Raw genomic sequence first — 14,241 nt, 5'->3', positions numbered from 1 at the left:
AAAGCCACCTGAAAATATGTCAGATAAGGGTATTGATTTCATCTCTCAGTTGTCCTGCAAATGGAGGGAGGGGTGTTACCCCTCCCTCTCCCATCTTAAGCACCAGAACCTTCCCCTTCAACCACCAAGTTATCAGCACCACCTCAACCCTGAGGATAAAGGATCTAAGCCTTCCCTCACCTGATAGAATCACCCCCACACAGACTGTTGTTGTCAAAGTAACCATCAAACCTTCCCTCTTTAGTACCCAGACCTACCACTCAACCCCTCTATGCTTATCTACCTATTGTGCTGTTCCATGGGCTATCCTGCCTGCCCCAGACAGGGATAGCCATCTACCTAACCATTGCAATTATCTATGTTTTACTGTATGATTTATCTTTAACTATCTTTATTCCCAATCCATATGTAGTTATATTATGGTTAACTGTATTCTTAATCCCCCCCACCCTTTCCAGGGATGGGGGATCATGATTGCCCAAACTGACTATTGTATATGTATTATAATGCTTTTATGTTATGATTACTTATTCCTATCCATGTAGTTATTGTTTGTTGTATATAGCTTTAGTTATCCTTTGACCTGCAATAAAGAAACAACTGAATAGACTATGTTTATTATTTAGTGATTGCTAGAGAAGCGTAGCTTCTCTATAGTATAGGTGTCCACGTCTGTTCACACTGCCGTAGTCTTTATTCGAACTCTGGTGTCTGCCATTTACCCTAGGCGGATACCACATTTTCATAGCAATTAGAAAATTTTATCATTGCTTATTTTTATGAAATTTTTTAAATCTTTAAATAAGTAAAAATAATTACTCCTTATACAGAAAGGATAAAAAGTTAAATAAGGTACTTTCTTTCAAAGTTAAAATCGAGTAACCTCCCTACCCCTATTTTAAAAAATCTAGAAACTAAGGGAATTATAACTTAATTCTGCGGGCAATAACTTCCAACCTTTTTTTTTATTTGGGGGGAAGGGGTTAAAAAATTAAAAGTCAAAAATTTTGGGTAATCTTTATATCATGTAGGCAAAGCGTCCAAGCTTTTTTTTATTTGTGTGGAGTTAAAAATTAAGCCCAATATAACCTAACCTACAGAAATTAAGAGGGAGACAGTACTCGACAATGTATTTTAAGGGAAATTACCAAAAATGTATTGAAATAGTTAAATTAACATTTTAAAAATTGTTTGATATTTTTATTTGGCATATCGATGTTATTGTTTTATTTGTAAAAAGATATTTTTTTAATAAATTGTCTTCCAATCCTTAGTTTTTTTGAAAATATTAATCCTTATAATAAAGTAACATGATGTTAATCTGTTTGGCTGTCTGTTTGTGTTTGTTTGTGACAAAGGATCTCACTAACCGCTGAACCGATCGGGTTCTTCTTAACAGGGTAGCTTCTCATAGGTCCCGGAAAAGTTTATAACTATTTTGGGGTAGGGCACCACCATCCTCCCAAGAGAAATCGCCCCTAGAAAAAAATCCTTCCCCCAAAATTTTTTTTAAATTTAATTTTTGGGTTTGGGTCTTTAAAAATCTAAATTAAGAAATTGGGTTATCGAATTCAATTCCCCTAGAGGCCTCTAGGAGCGTAGCCGCTAGTCTTCATATAAAAGTAACAGGAAGTCCGCGTCTGTCTTGTGTTTTCATTTATCATCCTGTTGAAAGGATTCAACATAATTTGTGACAATTTATAGTTTTTGTACTTTTTATTATGCTTTACTATGTGACTGAGGGATCTAAAGACAATGGCCGAAAAAATTGATGTACATCTCTAATGATGAAACATAAAATTACCCTTTCTATAGATTAAAATTATATGTGGTTGAAACGTTTGAACACGATCAACTGAATGAATCAACAATGATCAAAATTAACAAATGCCCCAAAAGTTATTAAGCCCACAAATAAGAAAACGTTATTATAAAACTTTGGGGACTAGTGTAATAAACAGCCCATTGTCTTCTCTCTGCTGCTGAACACGTGTATAACTTTGTTATAAGGGACATGGAGGGAGAGAGAGAGATGGGGACGGCCGGGGGGAAAGAGGGTCATGGAGGGAGGGTGGAAGATAGGGGGATAGAAAATTACTGATTTGTTATGACATCCCCTCTACTTACAATCATTAGAGGAAGCGCGGTTATACCGCAGTTTGATCTATGGCACAACCCTGTTAAGGTCCATTAAGTCCATTTGTTTCCCTCTTCAATTATTTAATTAAGAGGATGCGCAGTTTTCTGCAGTTCGGTAAAAAATATTATATATTCCGGACGGTAACGTCCGAGAGTCCGGAGATTGAATTTAATACGTTCATACACGAAACCGGACATTTTCTCTCTCAGTTTTTCGTAACGGGAGAGAGGATTATTATACCCCTAGGGGAAGGCATCATATTCTCCCTTTGGGAAGGCAATTTACTTTGCGTTCCCCCCACACCTTGGCACAAAGGGGACGGGGGGAAAATACACTCGAGGAGACGGAGTGAGCGCCCACGGACTTACATATACACACGCACACATATACTCTACGGACAGACGTACATCACAGAGGGTCGGTTTACTGATTACATATCCGCGGGAAAGCACAGAGCGAGGGTTGTGAATTAAGGCCACGGGACACTCAACAGAAGAGAAGGGGGGAACACACACATACTCTCGCACGGACACTCACACACACACACATACACACACACACACCCACTTACATACATCTCTTGGACTTGCTTAGTCATACATTTGAAGAACTAGTGAACGCATAACTGCTCTACAAGCGATATGGCCTTTCGGCGACAATTAAATCGCGAATTCCAGTTTTTATGTAATTAAGTTAATATGTTATAGTAAAGGATATGACTATTCCTTTATAACGTTTGTTATGACGTCCTATTTTTGTCATGTTTATTTAGATTATATCCAGTGCATGTGATAAAACGATTTCAGCCAGAATATTCGGCGGTTTTTTATAATGGAAACGTTTTTTATTTGCCTTCCCACCCTCCCTACTAGCTACATAATTTCTTCTTTGTTATTTTTAAGCCTTTTTCCACGCTTGGTTTAAATTACGTCAAGTTATAATATCATACCACGTGGTAATATTTCCTTCGAATTTACGCGGCTTTTTATTCCGCACGTTTTCTAAATAAAACGTTTGCAAATTACGTCGAACCATCATTTTATTCTTTTTTATTTATATATTAAACAACTAAAATTAAGATTCATTTATGCTATAGGTTTACAAATGTTTTTTCGACCATATTGGAATTTTCCACGTGCTTTTTTATTCGGAACGCAGTCAAGAAAGAATGCCGCGTTTTCGAATTAAAAAATTTTTTCCCCAGCTATCGGGGCTTAATATACATACTTAGTAACATAATCGCCCCTTCAGAGGCGCTTACACATTCGCCCACGATTTCTTTTGGCTAACAGCACTATATAAAGAATTCTTTATTTTACTTTTGTTGGCATGTTTTTAGCCAGTATCCCAACAGATGTAGTTTTTTATTCAATACAATTATTCTTTTTTACGCTCAGCGCCTTTTTTACGTCATTCGCCTTGTTTATATGTCTTTTATTTCAGAATTGATTCATACTTTCGGATTGTAATCGACTATGGCTGATCCCGAACTGCCCGCCAACTTTTTGGATCAAGGAGAGACAGAGAATGACGACGTAGCAGATGCCGCTCTGAATACTCTTCGCAATATGGGTAAAATACTTTTCTTATTTTATCTTACAGCCAAGGATTTATGGCTCAGCTTGTCTAAAAAATCCTTTAATTATTGCCAGTTTTCTTTTTTCGATTTCTGGTATGTTATTTCTGTTAACACGACTTTTACTGTAAATGCCTCAATGCTGCTATTTTTAGTCGGAGTTATTTTTCCAATTTTTAAAAGAATTTAAAGATTTTTTACATATGCCCTTTAATCTTCATCTATTTTCTATCGGGCTGTCTCATTTTCTTATTGCACGACCGCGCTAGCTTTACAGAATTTACATAAGTTTTTGCTACGGCCACGTGTATACACGATATTTGAAGCCATTTTATATAGAACTCTTTATTTTAGTTCTTTTTACGTCGTTAAAATCATAGATAGTTTTTTATAATATATTATATACGCCCCTAATGAGCAAGCTTTTATTTGTCGGCGGCGCCAGCTCTTTAATGTTCGTTTTTTATTTTTTCAAACAGATATTTTACGGTTTACATTTTTATTCACCCTTTTTTCGGCGGTACAGCCAGTCAATCCGGCTAGGATTTCAAACCCTCAGGGTGAGATGTTACACACGTTTCTCCTTTGCAAGGTTTAAGATATTTTTAATTTGCAGTAGGTTAAGAAATATTTTTCCCTGTCTTCTGGATATATATGATTTCTCTAATCTATTTATATTTCTTTTTAGTGATTCCCGCCAATATCAATGATCCGACGGGGAACGGCGGTAATAACGGCACGGTTACGACTCAGAATCCTTCTGACACCCCCCCAGCCAATCCACGCAAATCAAGATCCCCGGAAAAAACTCCTCCAAAGAAAAGATCTAGGCGTGAGTCAGAATCATCTAGGCGTTCACATAAATCCAATGCTTCCAAGAAGCCTAAAGCCAACGGGGAAAAGCCGTCAGCCGCATCTGCTCCAGACGAGGACAAGATTCAGATGCTACAGGCACAAATGGATTCTATCCAAGAATTGATACAGAAAATGGCTGCATCTAATGATCCCTCTACTTCTAAACGGAAAGCCGAGGAACAAGCTTATGTACCCAACAAGAAAAGGAGACAAGAATTTATCCCTCCCGAATCTGAGGATGACTCTGAGAAAGATGTCGAGTCTTCGGACGAGACAATTGACTGGGGCGGCGCTGCCCAGCCGACATCTCTGCGGAAAGAGACGGCGGCCCCCGCGTCCAAGATGGCAACCAAGCCCTGGCTGAGGGATGCATCCGATTCAGAAGAGGACACCCAGGACTATTTTAATCGCCGGCCACAGTTCGAACCTGGCACAAAGGCTAGATCCAATCAAATCCACCCACAGTACAACGCCAGATATGATCCAGCATACGTGATGATGGGTTGTCCCCGCATGCGAAATATTCAAGGTTCGCTGGTGAAATATCGTGCCCCGGATTTTTGCACCATTTCTTACCAGGGAAAATATGTTTGTATAAAATATTTCTTTTCGGATTTTTATTTCCTTTCTTACTCCTACACCAATTTTTTATAATTATAATACTATAGGGCAGCCTCTTTCTTTCGTGGTCGGCCCCTTTGCTCCCTACAAATCCTATTTTAGGTAAAGGCTTTTACATAGGTACGATTTTAAATAATTCTTCTTCAAATCTCATACATGTGAGATTCGCGTCGGTTTTAATTTCTTGTTAACGAAAGTTTATGTACTTTATTTCGACAGGCGTTTATATTTAACTTATTCCGTTTTTACCTAACGACTAAGCCTTTTTTATGTTATTGTATATAAGACATATTTTATCGCTGCAGGGGCTTCAACAAGAAAGGATTAGTAAATACGGGATGTATCACAATTTACCCGTTGCAGGCCGGAGTGAATTAGTGTTTCTGCAATCCTGTCTCGTCGAGTCTTTGAACATTGAGCAAGCATTACAAGAAAATGCTCGACGCCTATATTCTCTGATGGCCCCTGTCAAAATGAGGCCTGAAATTCATTCAGCTCTCGATGATTCCTTAAACGCGATAGATGCTCTGCGCAAGCTACAACGAAACATGAACATCATGTTCCAGCCAAACGCAAGATTCTCTACGGCAACACAATTTGCAAGCCAAGCTGGTTTTGGAGGAATGCAAATGAACAGCAAAGAGATTAAGCTTTGGGAGTCACTTTGCAAGGTATCTTAAATTTTTTATCTTTGCCCGCAGACCATAGGTTACGTCACGCAAAAAATTTTTTCCTCAAACAAGAAATATCTTTTGCCTGACAATTAATTTTGTTCGGTTAAACTTAATAATTTTCATTTCTGATTTTTCGCGCCCTGGGCCACGCGTCCGTTTATCTTTTTAGTACGGCTACAATAATTTTTTACTTTCTACTAGCTAAGCCTTTTCATTTTTCGCTTTATATTAGCTAAGCCTTTTCTTTCAAGCATCTGGATCAATTTCCAAACTAGATAGTCGCGTAAAAAATCATGCCTATTATTTTTTCCTACTGTGTCTTTTTTCGTCAACACAGGAATTACGATTATGTCACACTCTCTTCTTTCTTTTCCTCTCTTTTTATATTCTTCTTTGGCGGCGATTATATGCATTTAACGCTATTATTTACACTTATAGGAGTCAAAAGAGAGGGAAGAAGAAGAAAAAAGAAGCAAACAGTCTACCAGTCACTCCAATTTCAAAGGCAAAGGCAACGGTAAACGTCAATACAAGAAGTTCTATTGTGACTATTGTCAAGAAACTTCGCATACTATCGAGAGGTGCCGCCACAGAATAAAGGAGGAACGTGCCGCCAAGCCCCGGTCGGATAAAAAATGACTAGTTCAGCCTTCCGAACAAATTTCTAAGCCTTCAACCTCATTTTCTGCTACAAACCAAAACAAAATCTCTCCTCCCGCTCACGCTGATTCTCGCCAAGAAATCTCTGCTATTTTACAAATTCAGCCTGCAACAAACAATTTTGAAAATAAAGCTTTATCCGAACCACCATTTAAACCGTTGGCCACCCCACCAAGTACTTCCTTCTCTCACTCGGTCAAAGCCGAAAAAAGACTTCAGTCCAGTTCACTTCTTGCCCAGACACAGAAACCGTCTACTATTTTGGACTCCGATCAGGTTCTCCCTAGTTCTGCCACCACTTCTACAGCGCCCGACGTCATTCAAGACCATTCCGATCAAGATTTCGAGGATTTCATAGACGCGAAAATTAAAGAAATCACAGACAAAGGTTTTTCCCCTCTTCCCAGGGGCATCGGCCAGCCTCAGGCCGTCGAATTTTACAAAACCATTTTGTCGGCCAACAATGAAGTCCTCTCCATCCTAGAACACGGCTACATGCCCCGATGGAAACATTCTCCACCACCTCCATCGTCCATGGCCAACAATAAGTCAGCAGCGTCCGAGATGCCTTTCGTCAGGGACACTGTGCAGGAATGGATAGAGAAAGGATATGTGATGAAACTATCCGAACCTGCCACAGTCAACGCTCCCTTATCTGTTGCCTCGAAGTATGACGTTATGACAGGTACTTTTTTAGTACAGATTAATCCTATATTCCCGCCCGTACTGTTTTTCTTAGCAAGACTATAGCTTTAGTAAGCATAAATAATTTTTTCCTCTAATTCGGTTTTTATTTAAAATTATCCGAACAAACAATAGCTATTATCACAATTACAACTACCTTTTTCCGGCTCCGTCTAAATTTCATTCTTTTAAGCGCCTTTATTGCTATCCGACATCGTTTGACGCTCCTTAACTTCCATCTGTAGGGTTGTTTTTACAGTTGTTCCAGGTTTCACAACTTTCGTTATATCCTTATTTAATTTTACAGGCCAACACAAGAAACGACTCTGCATAGATCTAAGCAGGAGCACAAACTTGTATGTGGAAACAAAATCGTGTCCTCTCAGCGACCTGTCGACATTTTTACCCAGGTGCGTTACAAATTTTTTCGGGCAACCGGGTATTTTACACAGCTGTTTTCTTATATAAGGCCTAGTCCGGTCGACGTCACTCGCAATCTTTTGTATTCGTTTACCCATCTTTTTAACTCGAATATTCGTACAGACATGTCGTGCGTTGCAATGAACCTGTTCCTCATGATTTTCAGTTTATATTTGTTTAGGATCGAGAGGGGCAGTTTCATTGCAACGCACGACATTAGAGCGATGTATCTCCACGTTTCCTTACATAGGGAAGCGTGGAGATACTTCGGTTTTTCAATCACCAACGTTGCCGGCATCGTCGAGCATTACTGTTTCATTGTAGTACCCTTTGGGTACTGCAATGCGACAGCAATCATGGCCAGCTTGCTCCGACCTATCGAGATACATCTACACTCAGTGAGTGTGGATGTGTCTTGGTATGTCGACGACGGCGGCAACATCGGTGTGTCGATAAGACGTTGCTCGAAATACCTGCAATACACTTTTTTCGTGATGTCATGCAGTGCGTGGGAGATCGCCGAGGACAAGACAGTGCTACCTTCACAAAGAGTCAGATACCTAGGCTTTGTCATTGACACTCTCAGCATGAGAATTTGGGCACCTGCCCGCAAGATATCCAAGCTCTTATCCGATATCGACGACATTGTTTCAGCAGGACAATCCGGCACAGCTATTCCGTGTCGGCAAACAGCCAGCCTGCTTGGTACCAACGCCCACTTACTACAATCTTACGGAGAAATACTGAAAATTGTTTCCAGAGAGTCACAACACCAGCTGGGAAAAGTCGTCATTGCGTCAGGGTGGAACGCCGTTATGAATGTCTCCCCCAGAATGATCGAAGAATTGTCCTTGTGCAAGATTTACTTGAATTCGTATAACGGCAAACCTATCAGATACGAGTCCAAACACACCACCATCGTTAAACCTGCCCACAAGACCTATCTACTAGAGAACTGGGATCCTAACAACGATGCCAGAGAGCTCATAACCATGGTTAGCGACGCCAGCGACAAATCTGCATATATCTTTCAAGCAGACACTTTTCAAATTGTCGCGGAGTTTCCGTTCAACGACAACGAAGCGCAAGCGTCCTCGACTCTACGCGAGTTAAGTGCTATACACAAGCTGCTTACCGTCAACGAGGATTTTCTAAGAAACAACAAAGGACGTTTAATCCTATGGTTAACGGACTCCCAGTCCTTGTGCCATATCATGAGACGCGGGTCCAGAGTGCGCCAGCTCCAAGGAATGGTTTTAAAAATCTTTGAGCTCCAACACAAATGGGGTAAGATTCACATCTTTTTCTAGGCGCGCTCCCGTGTTCGTCTTTTTTAGCGTTTTTTACATTAATATATAAATAGGCTATTATTAAATTTAGATTCTTCTAAGTCAGACACAATATTCGAGTTTTCTCCTAGTTATATTTAACCCTATTTTTCAATATTATAATTATTTCTGTTTTTTCAGACGTACGGATTTTCTGCTTCTGGTCTGAACGGTCCGACGACAATCTATCTATCGCGGACATGGGCTCCAAGAAGTCTAACACCGACGAGTGGTCTCTGGACGATGCTTCTTATGCTCAAGTCCTGTCAAAATTTGGCCTGACACCGACGCTCGACGCCTTTGCGTCACAAAGCAATACAAAGTGCGCTCGTTACTTTAGCAAGTTACCTGAAACTAATACAGCAGGCGTCAATTTCTTCAACCAGACAATCAACCCTAGTGATATTTTATATGTTTGTCCTCCTATTAGTTGTATTTCTAGAGCTTGGCGCGTGCTAACTAAAATCTCAGGTCTTACATCTATAATAGTTGTACCTTATTGGAGGTCACACGTTTTCTTTGCGGACTTTTTGGAGAAAGACCAGTTTAAGCCTTGTATAAAATCCCATTTTATTTTTGACGCTTCTTTTATTTCTAAGTCAGATTCATGTATGTTTAACGGATCCACTAAATTCGCCACTTTGGCCATGTTAGTAATAGTGGATTAATATATTTCATAGGCTAGTAACGGAAAATCACGCTGGTTTGTTTCTGTGATACTTCAGCAATTTACATTCTATATTTTGCTACACAAAAGTTTTTTGTTTTATTCTTATTCTACGAGCTTCTTCTACGCGTGCTTAATTCCGTTATTCTCCTATGATTCTAATTTTTATTTGTGTCATTTTTATATTCACATACTATGCCAGTTACTGTACAGGACATTATTCTCGACAATACCAGTTTATTTATTTTTCATTGCCATACGGTTTTTTTTTTCGAAAATCTCTAGTTATATACAGCTTTGCTGTCCATGGTCCCTTTTTTCGAGACTGATATTTTCTATATGCCAGTGTTATTTCTCTGTTTAATGTTTATAAGAATATTATGTTTCTTAAAGTTTTATTTCGACCCAGCCGTTTCAGGCTGACATATATATACCCCGAGTTTTTCGACAGGCTCGTAATTTTCAACGATTCACTGCCATTCTTTTACTTTTAAAATATTAGTACTTCACTGGTTATAATTCCTAATTAGAATCATACGAATTTTTACATTATTTTTACCTTTCTTCCAAACGACCTTTATCGGTCAAATCTTTACGCTTCCGCACAGATTATTACTACGCATTTTCATCTCTTTTTAGCTATTATAACCATTATTTTTCTTTACTGAAATACGTAATTAATACTCGGTTTTATTTCCACGAATATTTCTTTTTCGTTTGGGTCTTTTTATTTTTCGTTATTTTTCATATATTCATATATATGCATTTAATTTTCTTTTTTCAGAAAATGGGTCTAGCCGCAAAAACTAAAAATGTACCCACTGATAAAGGCAGATATTCTCGGCTGCTCCAGAAAAAAGTCTCAGGTTCCAGCCACACACAAATTCCAAGCGCTTCGAAACCGGTCCGAACAATGACTGCTCTTCAAGAATTAGGCTTGGCCGGAAAGAAAGAATTACAAGCAAGGTACAGGCCGTTTTTTATTTTCGCTCTAACTTTTCGGCCAGTTATTTTTTATTATCGTTCGCCTTTACCGACAACATTAGACCATATGCACGTTATTGTCGTACTACAATTTTAGTTACAGCGTTTCTTACCATTTACTTAAAAAATTACAATCCCATAAGCGATCCTAGCTATTCACATTTTACAAAAACTGATTACATTCTACCTCCCATTCTGTTTTCAGGTTAGCCGGCGCCGCTAGGGCCGAAGGCACCAGAAAGAGCCACAACAGGATCATCAAGGATCTGACGTCGTTCATCGCAGAACAAGGCCTGGAACCACTCGATTTGGACGAAGCCGCCGTCATGAGTTTCCTAATGAAGGTATATCAGGACGAGAGACCCTTCGGGTACACGTCTGCCGTGAAGGGGGCCATATACGCCTATTTGGCAGCTATGGGACTGTCTGCAGAAATCTGGTCTCTCGCGACGGACCGCGTGTACCAGGGCGTCGTGCGCTTAGCCGCTTCGCGCAGAAAACGCCGCCCCCGCGTTCAACAGTTGCCAGGCTACATCATCAGAAGAATGATTGAATGGGTAATTCCCTGCTGGCCAAGAACCACGCAAGAACTGGACAGGATCCCTCTACGAAATTTTCGCACGGTAATACTTCTCCTGTTGCAGTTCTATACCCTCAGCCGTATAAGCGATGCGAGAAAGCTGAGGGCTTGTGACTTGAAATTAGTCGAACTGGAAGGCACCCCTGCCATCGAAATCCTTTTCCGTTCGATGAAAAATGACCAACTCCACATTGGCAGCACGGCTCACATTGTCAAAGAAGGCGGCGCAGCTTGCCCTTATACATTATTCAAACTGTACTATGCCAGGACTGCTTATTATTTTCGAGATAATAAAATAGAGGATCTCAATTTTCTCTTCCCAAGATTAAGAATGGCTAAAATCACCCGGGTACTCATTCCCGACGGCCGACACGCTGTCTCTCAGAACACGTTAGTCACCAACATCAAAGCGTTGGCCAAGAAGATCGGCTTCTCCGGGGTTGTGTCCGGGAAGTCCGCCAAGATTGGCGGTACTTCCGCGGCTTTTGCCAGCGGATTGTCCGACGCGGACGTCCGCGACAAGGGCCGCTGGCGCAGCCTCGAGTCAGCCCAACACTACAGACGAGTCAGCGATTCTCACAAATTAAAGTTGGCCAAGGCTTTTTCTATTCAACGCAGCACAGTCACGGATACCCGCAACCCGAGAGTCTTTGATCCGGACGTCCACTTCGTGTTCGGTGACGATGAAGCTGCGGACGAAGATGTGTTACTCGACCAACGCCTTTTTCCAAATTTATAATCTTGTGTTTAATAATAGATTTGGTTAATCATGCAATATTTGTTTATTATTTCTGCTACTCTACAAGTTTTGTCGATGATATTACAATACTTTGAACAGGGATGTATTAAGTATGGGATTTTTTCCTACATTTCTGGTACTTCGAAAAGATTAAGGATCATAGGACCACCAGAAAACAATAAATCTTGTCATACTTGGGTTGAATTAAAATGTTAGTGAAACAATCCTCTGCTTTAATTCATCCCTGTTTAAATCATTTCATATGCAACTTGGAAAACTTCTTTCTAAATACGTGATATTATCGATAATCCTTGATAAAGGTCGTCATATCAATATGCTATATTAGTGTTTCTTCTCTAATGACCCCTCTATGGGGATAGAGCTCACAAATCCTATTTTTTATGACATTGCAAATAAAGTAAAAAATGTGTATTTTATGACAGGGATCTAAAGGGATAAGACAAGATGAACTCCAATTTAGTTTCCGAAAGTGTACCTAGCGTCCGCGTCCTATCTCGAAATTTGCTATTAGCTAAAATAGCTTCAAACTTCAAAAAAAAATTTAAAAATTTAACATTAAAATTTTGAATGTATAATGTATAAATCGCTTTGTTTTCACAAATTTCCGGAGTAGCTGAAAGTAGGGTCTGCAATAATTGGGTTATCTGCTGTACACTTTAGGAAACTAGGGCTAGAATAGGAAATCCATTTGGAGCTCATCTAGCTAAGACAAATACAATGGTCACTACTAAATTGATGTATATCCCCAATTTAATGGTGATTAACAAAATGACCCCAACAGTAGAATTACAATTAGTAATTGAAACGTTTGGACACTCAACTTAATGAACCAACCAATTAAATTTCATTAAAAGTCCCCAAGATTGTTAAGCCAACGAATAAGAAAACGTTATAATAAATTTTGGGGACTAGTGTAATAAACAGCTTAGAGTTTCCTTCTCCCTGCGTAATTTTATAGCAACAACAATGTATGAAGACGGAATATCAACGACACAGTTTTTAAATTAAGGTTGCTTTTTTGTCATGTTAGCAGTATTTTGATTTTTTGAGAAATTGTTTTCCAGCATCGCTTCGGATCTTTTAATATCCGGTGGATTTGAGCCATACTGTAAAATTATGTATACCATCGTATTATATACGAATATAAAACTTTACATCAAACCTTTTTTAGCACGAGCCTTCGGCATCTTGTGGATAAAAAAAAACTGGTTTGATTTCATAATTGTAAATTTTTACATCCACTAAGAGCTGTTTGTAATACGATGCGATAAATATCTATTTCCATGAAAAATGTAGAAAATATATTTTCCTGCAATAAAGCTTTTCTGAAAAGCTGAAATCATCTGTCTTAGATCGTTTAGATCCTAATGAAAACATAAAAAAACTTTTCAAAATAATTGTATTTCAACAAATTGTCAAAAAACCTACAATAAATTTTGTTACGGTTCCTTTCCTGCCGTCTACAATCTAAAGCCTAAAGAATGTTCAGCTAGCAAAGACAAAAATTTTACGGGTAGAATATAGTTAATAAATTTGCCATTAGAGTGCTTGCTATCTCAAAAATTACTTTATTTTACCATAGACATGATTTTTTATTTTATTTTAAACTATATAAAATACTTAATTATTATAATTCATCTAAATAAATCTAAAACTAAAACTGTCTTAGTTATTTTGTATTATGAGGAATGATAAAATTAAAATAACGTTTAATAATACTTAAAATGCTGCTGTATAAACCAAGATTATACTTCACAAAATCATTTCTGTAGTTTACATCCTTTGTTTCTTTACGAAACATAAAAATAGCTAAGTCATGATGATGAGTTGAATGTCATGTCCTGAGCGTGAGAAGGCGTTTATGATTAAATCCATCAATTTATCGCTGGTCGCTTGGAAGTCACTCTGTGATCTCCTGGATGGACCATGACATCGGCTGATTGGTAAAATTATATCTCTGATGATTGCTAGTCATACTCTAAACAATTTTAAATAGTTGGTCTACAAGCAATTTCGTACACTTTATTAGAAGGGATATAAAACCATATCAGTTCAGTGGTTAGTTAGATCCTTCGCTACAGACAAAACAAACCTTACTACTATATACTAGGATTGCTGTTTCGCCTCTAGCATCTTGTGAGGTGGAGAAAAATAACCTGAAACCAATTCAAGACTTGAATCTGAAATACAGCATAAAACCTTACCAGGACCTATGTGAAGCTTCTCTATACATCAGTAAATTATTTTCTAATGTATGAACTTTAATGCATCTTACATGACAGATTTTTCACA

At 38.7% G+C, this 14,241-nt stretch overlaps 2 protein-coding genes and 1 non-coding gene across 3 annotated transcripts; all 3 read left to right on the top strand.

Moving 5' to 3' along the window:
* Positions 1–3,615: 3,615 nt before the first annotated feature.
* LOC145319942 (uncharacterized) lies at positions 3,616–5,225 on the top strand. The gene is made up of 2 exons (XM_080162343.1): positions 3,616–3,712; positions 4,405–5,225. The coding sequence occupies exons 1-2, from the start codon at positions 3,616–3,618 to the stop codon at positions 5,223–5,225; spliced, it is 918 nt and encodes a 305-aa protein (XP_080018469.1).
* A 317-nt stretch (positions 5,226–5,542) lies between these two features.
* LOC145320250 (uncharacterized) lies at positions 5,543–6,774 on the top strand. The gene is made up of 2 exons (XM_080162680.1): positions 5,543–5,863; positions 6,305–6,774. The coding sequence occupies exons 1-2, from the start codon at positions 5,651–5,653 to the stop codon at positions 6,503–6,505; spliced, it is 414 nt and encodes a 137-aa protein (XP_080018806.1). The 5' UTR covers positions 5,543–5,650; the 3' UTR covers positions 6,506–6,774.
* Positions 6,775–13,690: 6,916 nt separating this feature from the next.
* LOC145320457 (small nucleolar RNA U3) lies at positions 13,691–13,894 on the top strand. The gene has a single exon (XR_013880242.1). It is a non-coding gene; the product is annotated as a small nucleolar RNA U3 (small nucleolar RNA).
* The last annotated feature ends 347 nt before the right edge of the window (positions 13,895–14,241 follow it).

The sequence above is a fragment of the Acartia tonsa genome, chromosome 5 (assembly GCF_053477335.1).
Source record: "Acartia tonsa isolate MP-2025a chromosome 5, ASM5347733v1, whole genome shotgun sequence".
Classification (NCBI taxonomy): Eukaryota; Metazoa; Arthropoda; class Copepoda; order Calanoida; family Acartiidae; genus Acartia; species Acartia tonsa.
Note: the sequence above shows the minus strand (reverse complement) of the source record. Positions and strands in the feature narration are given on the sequence as shown.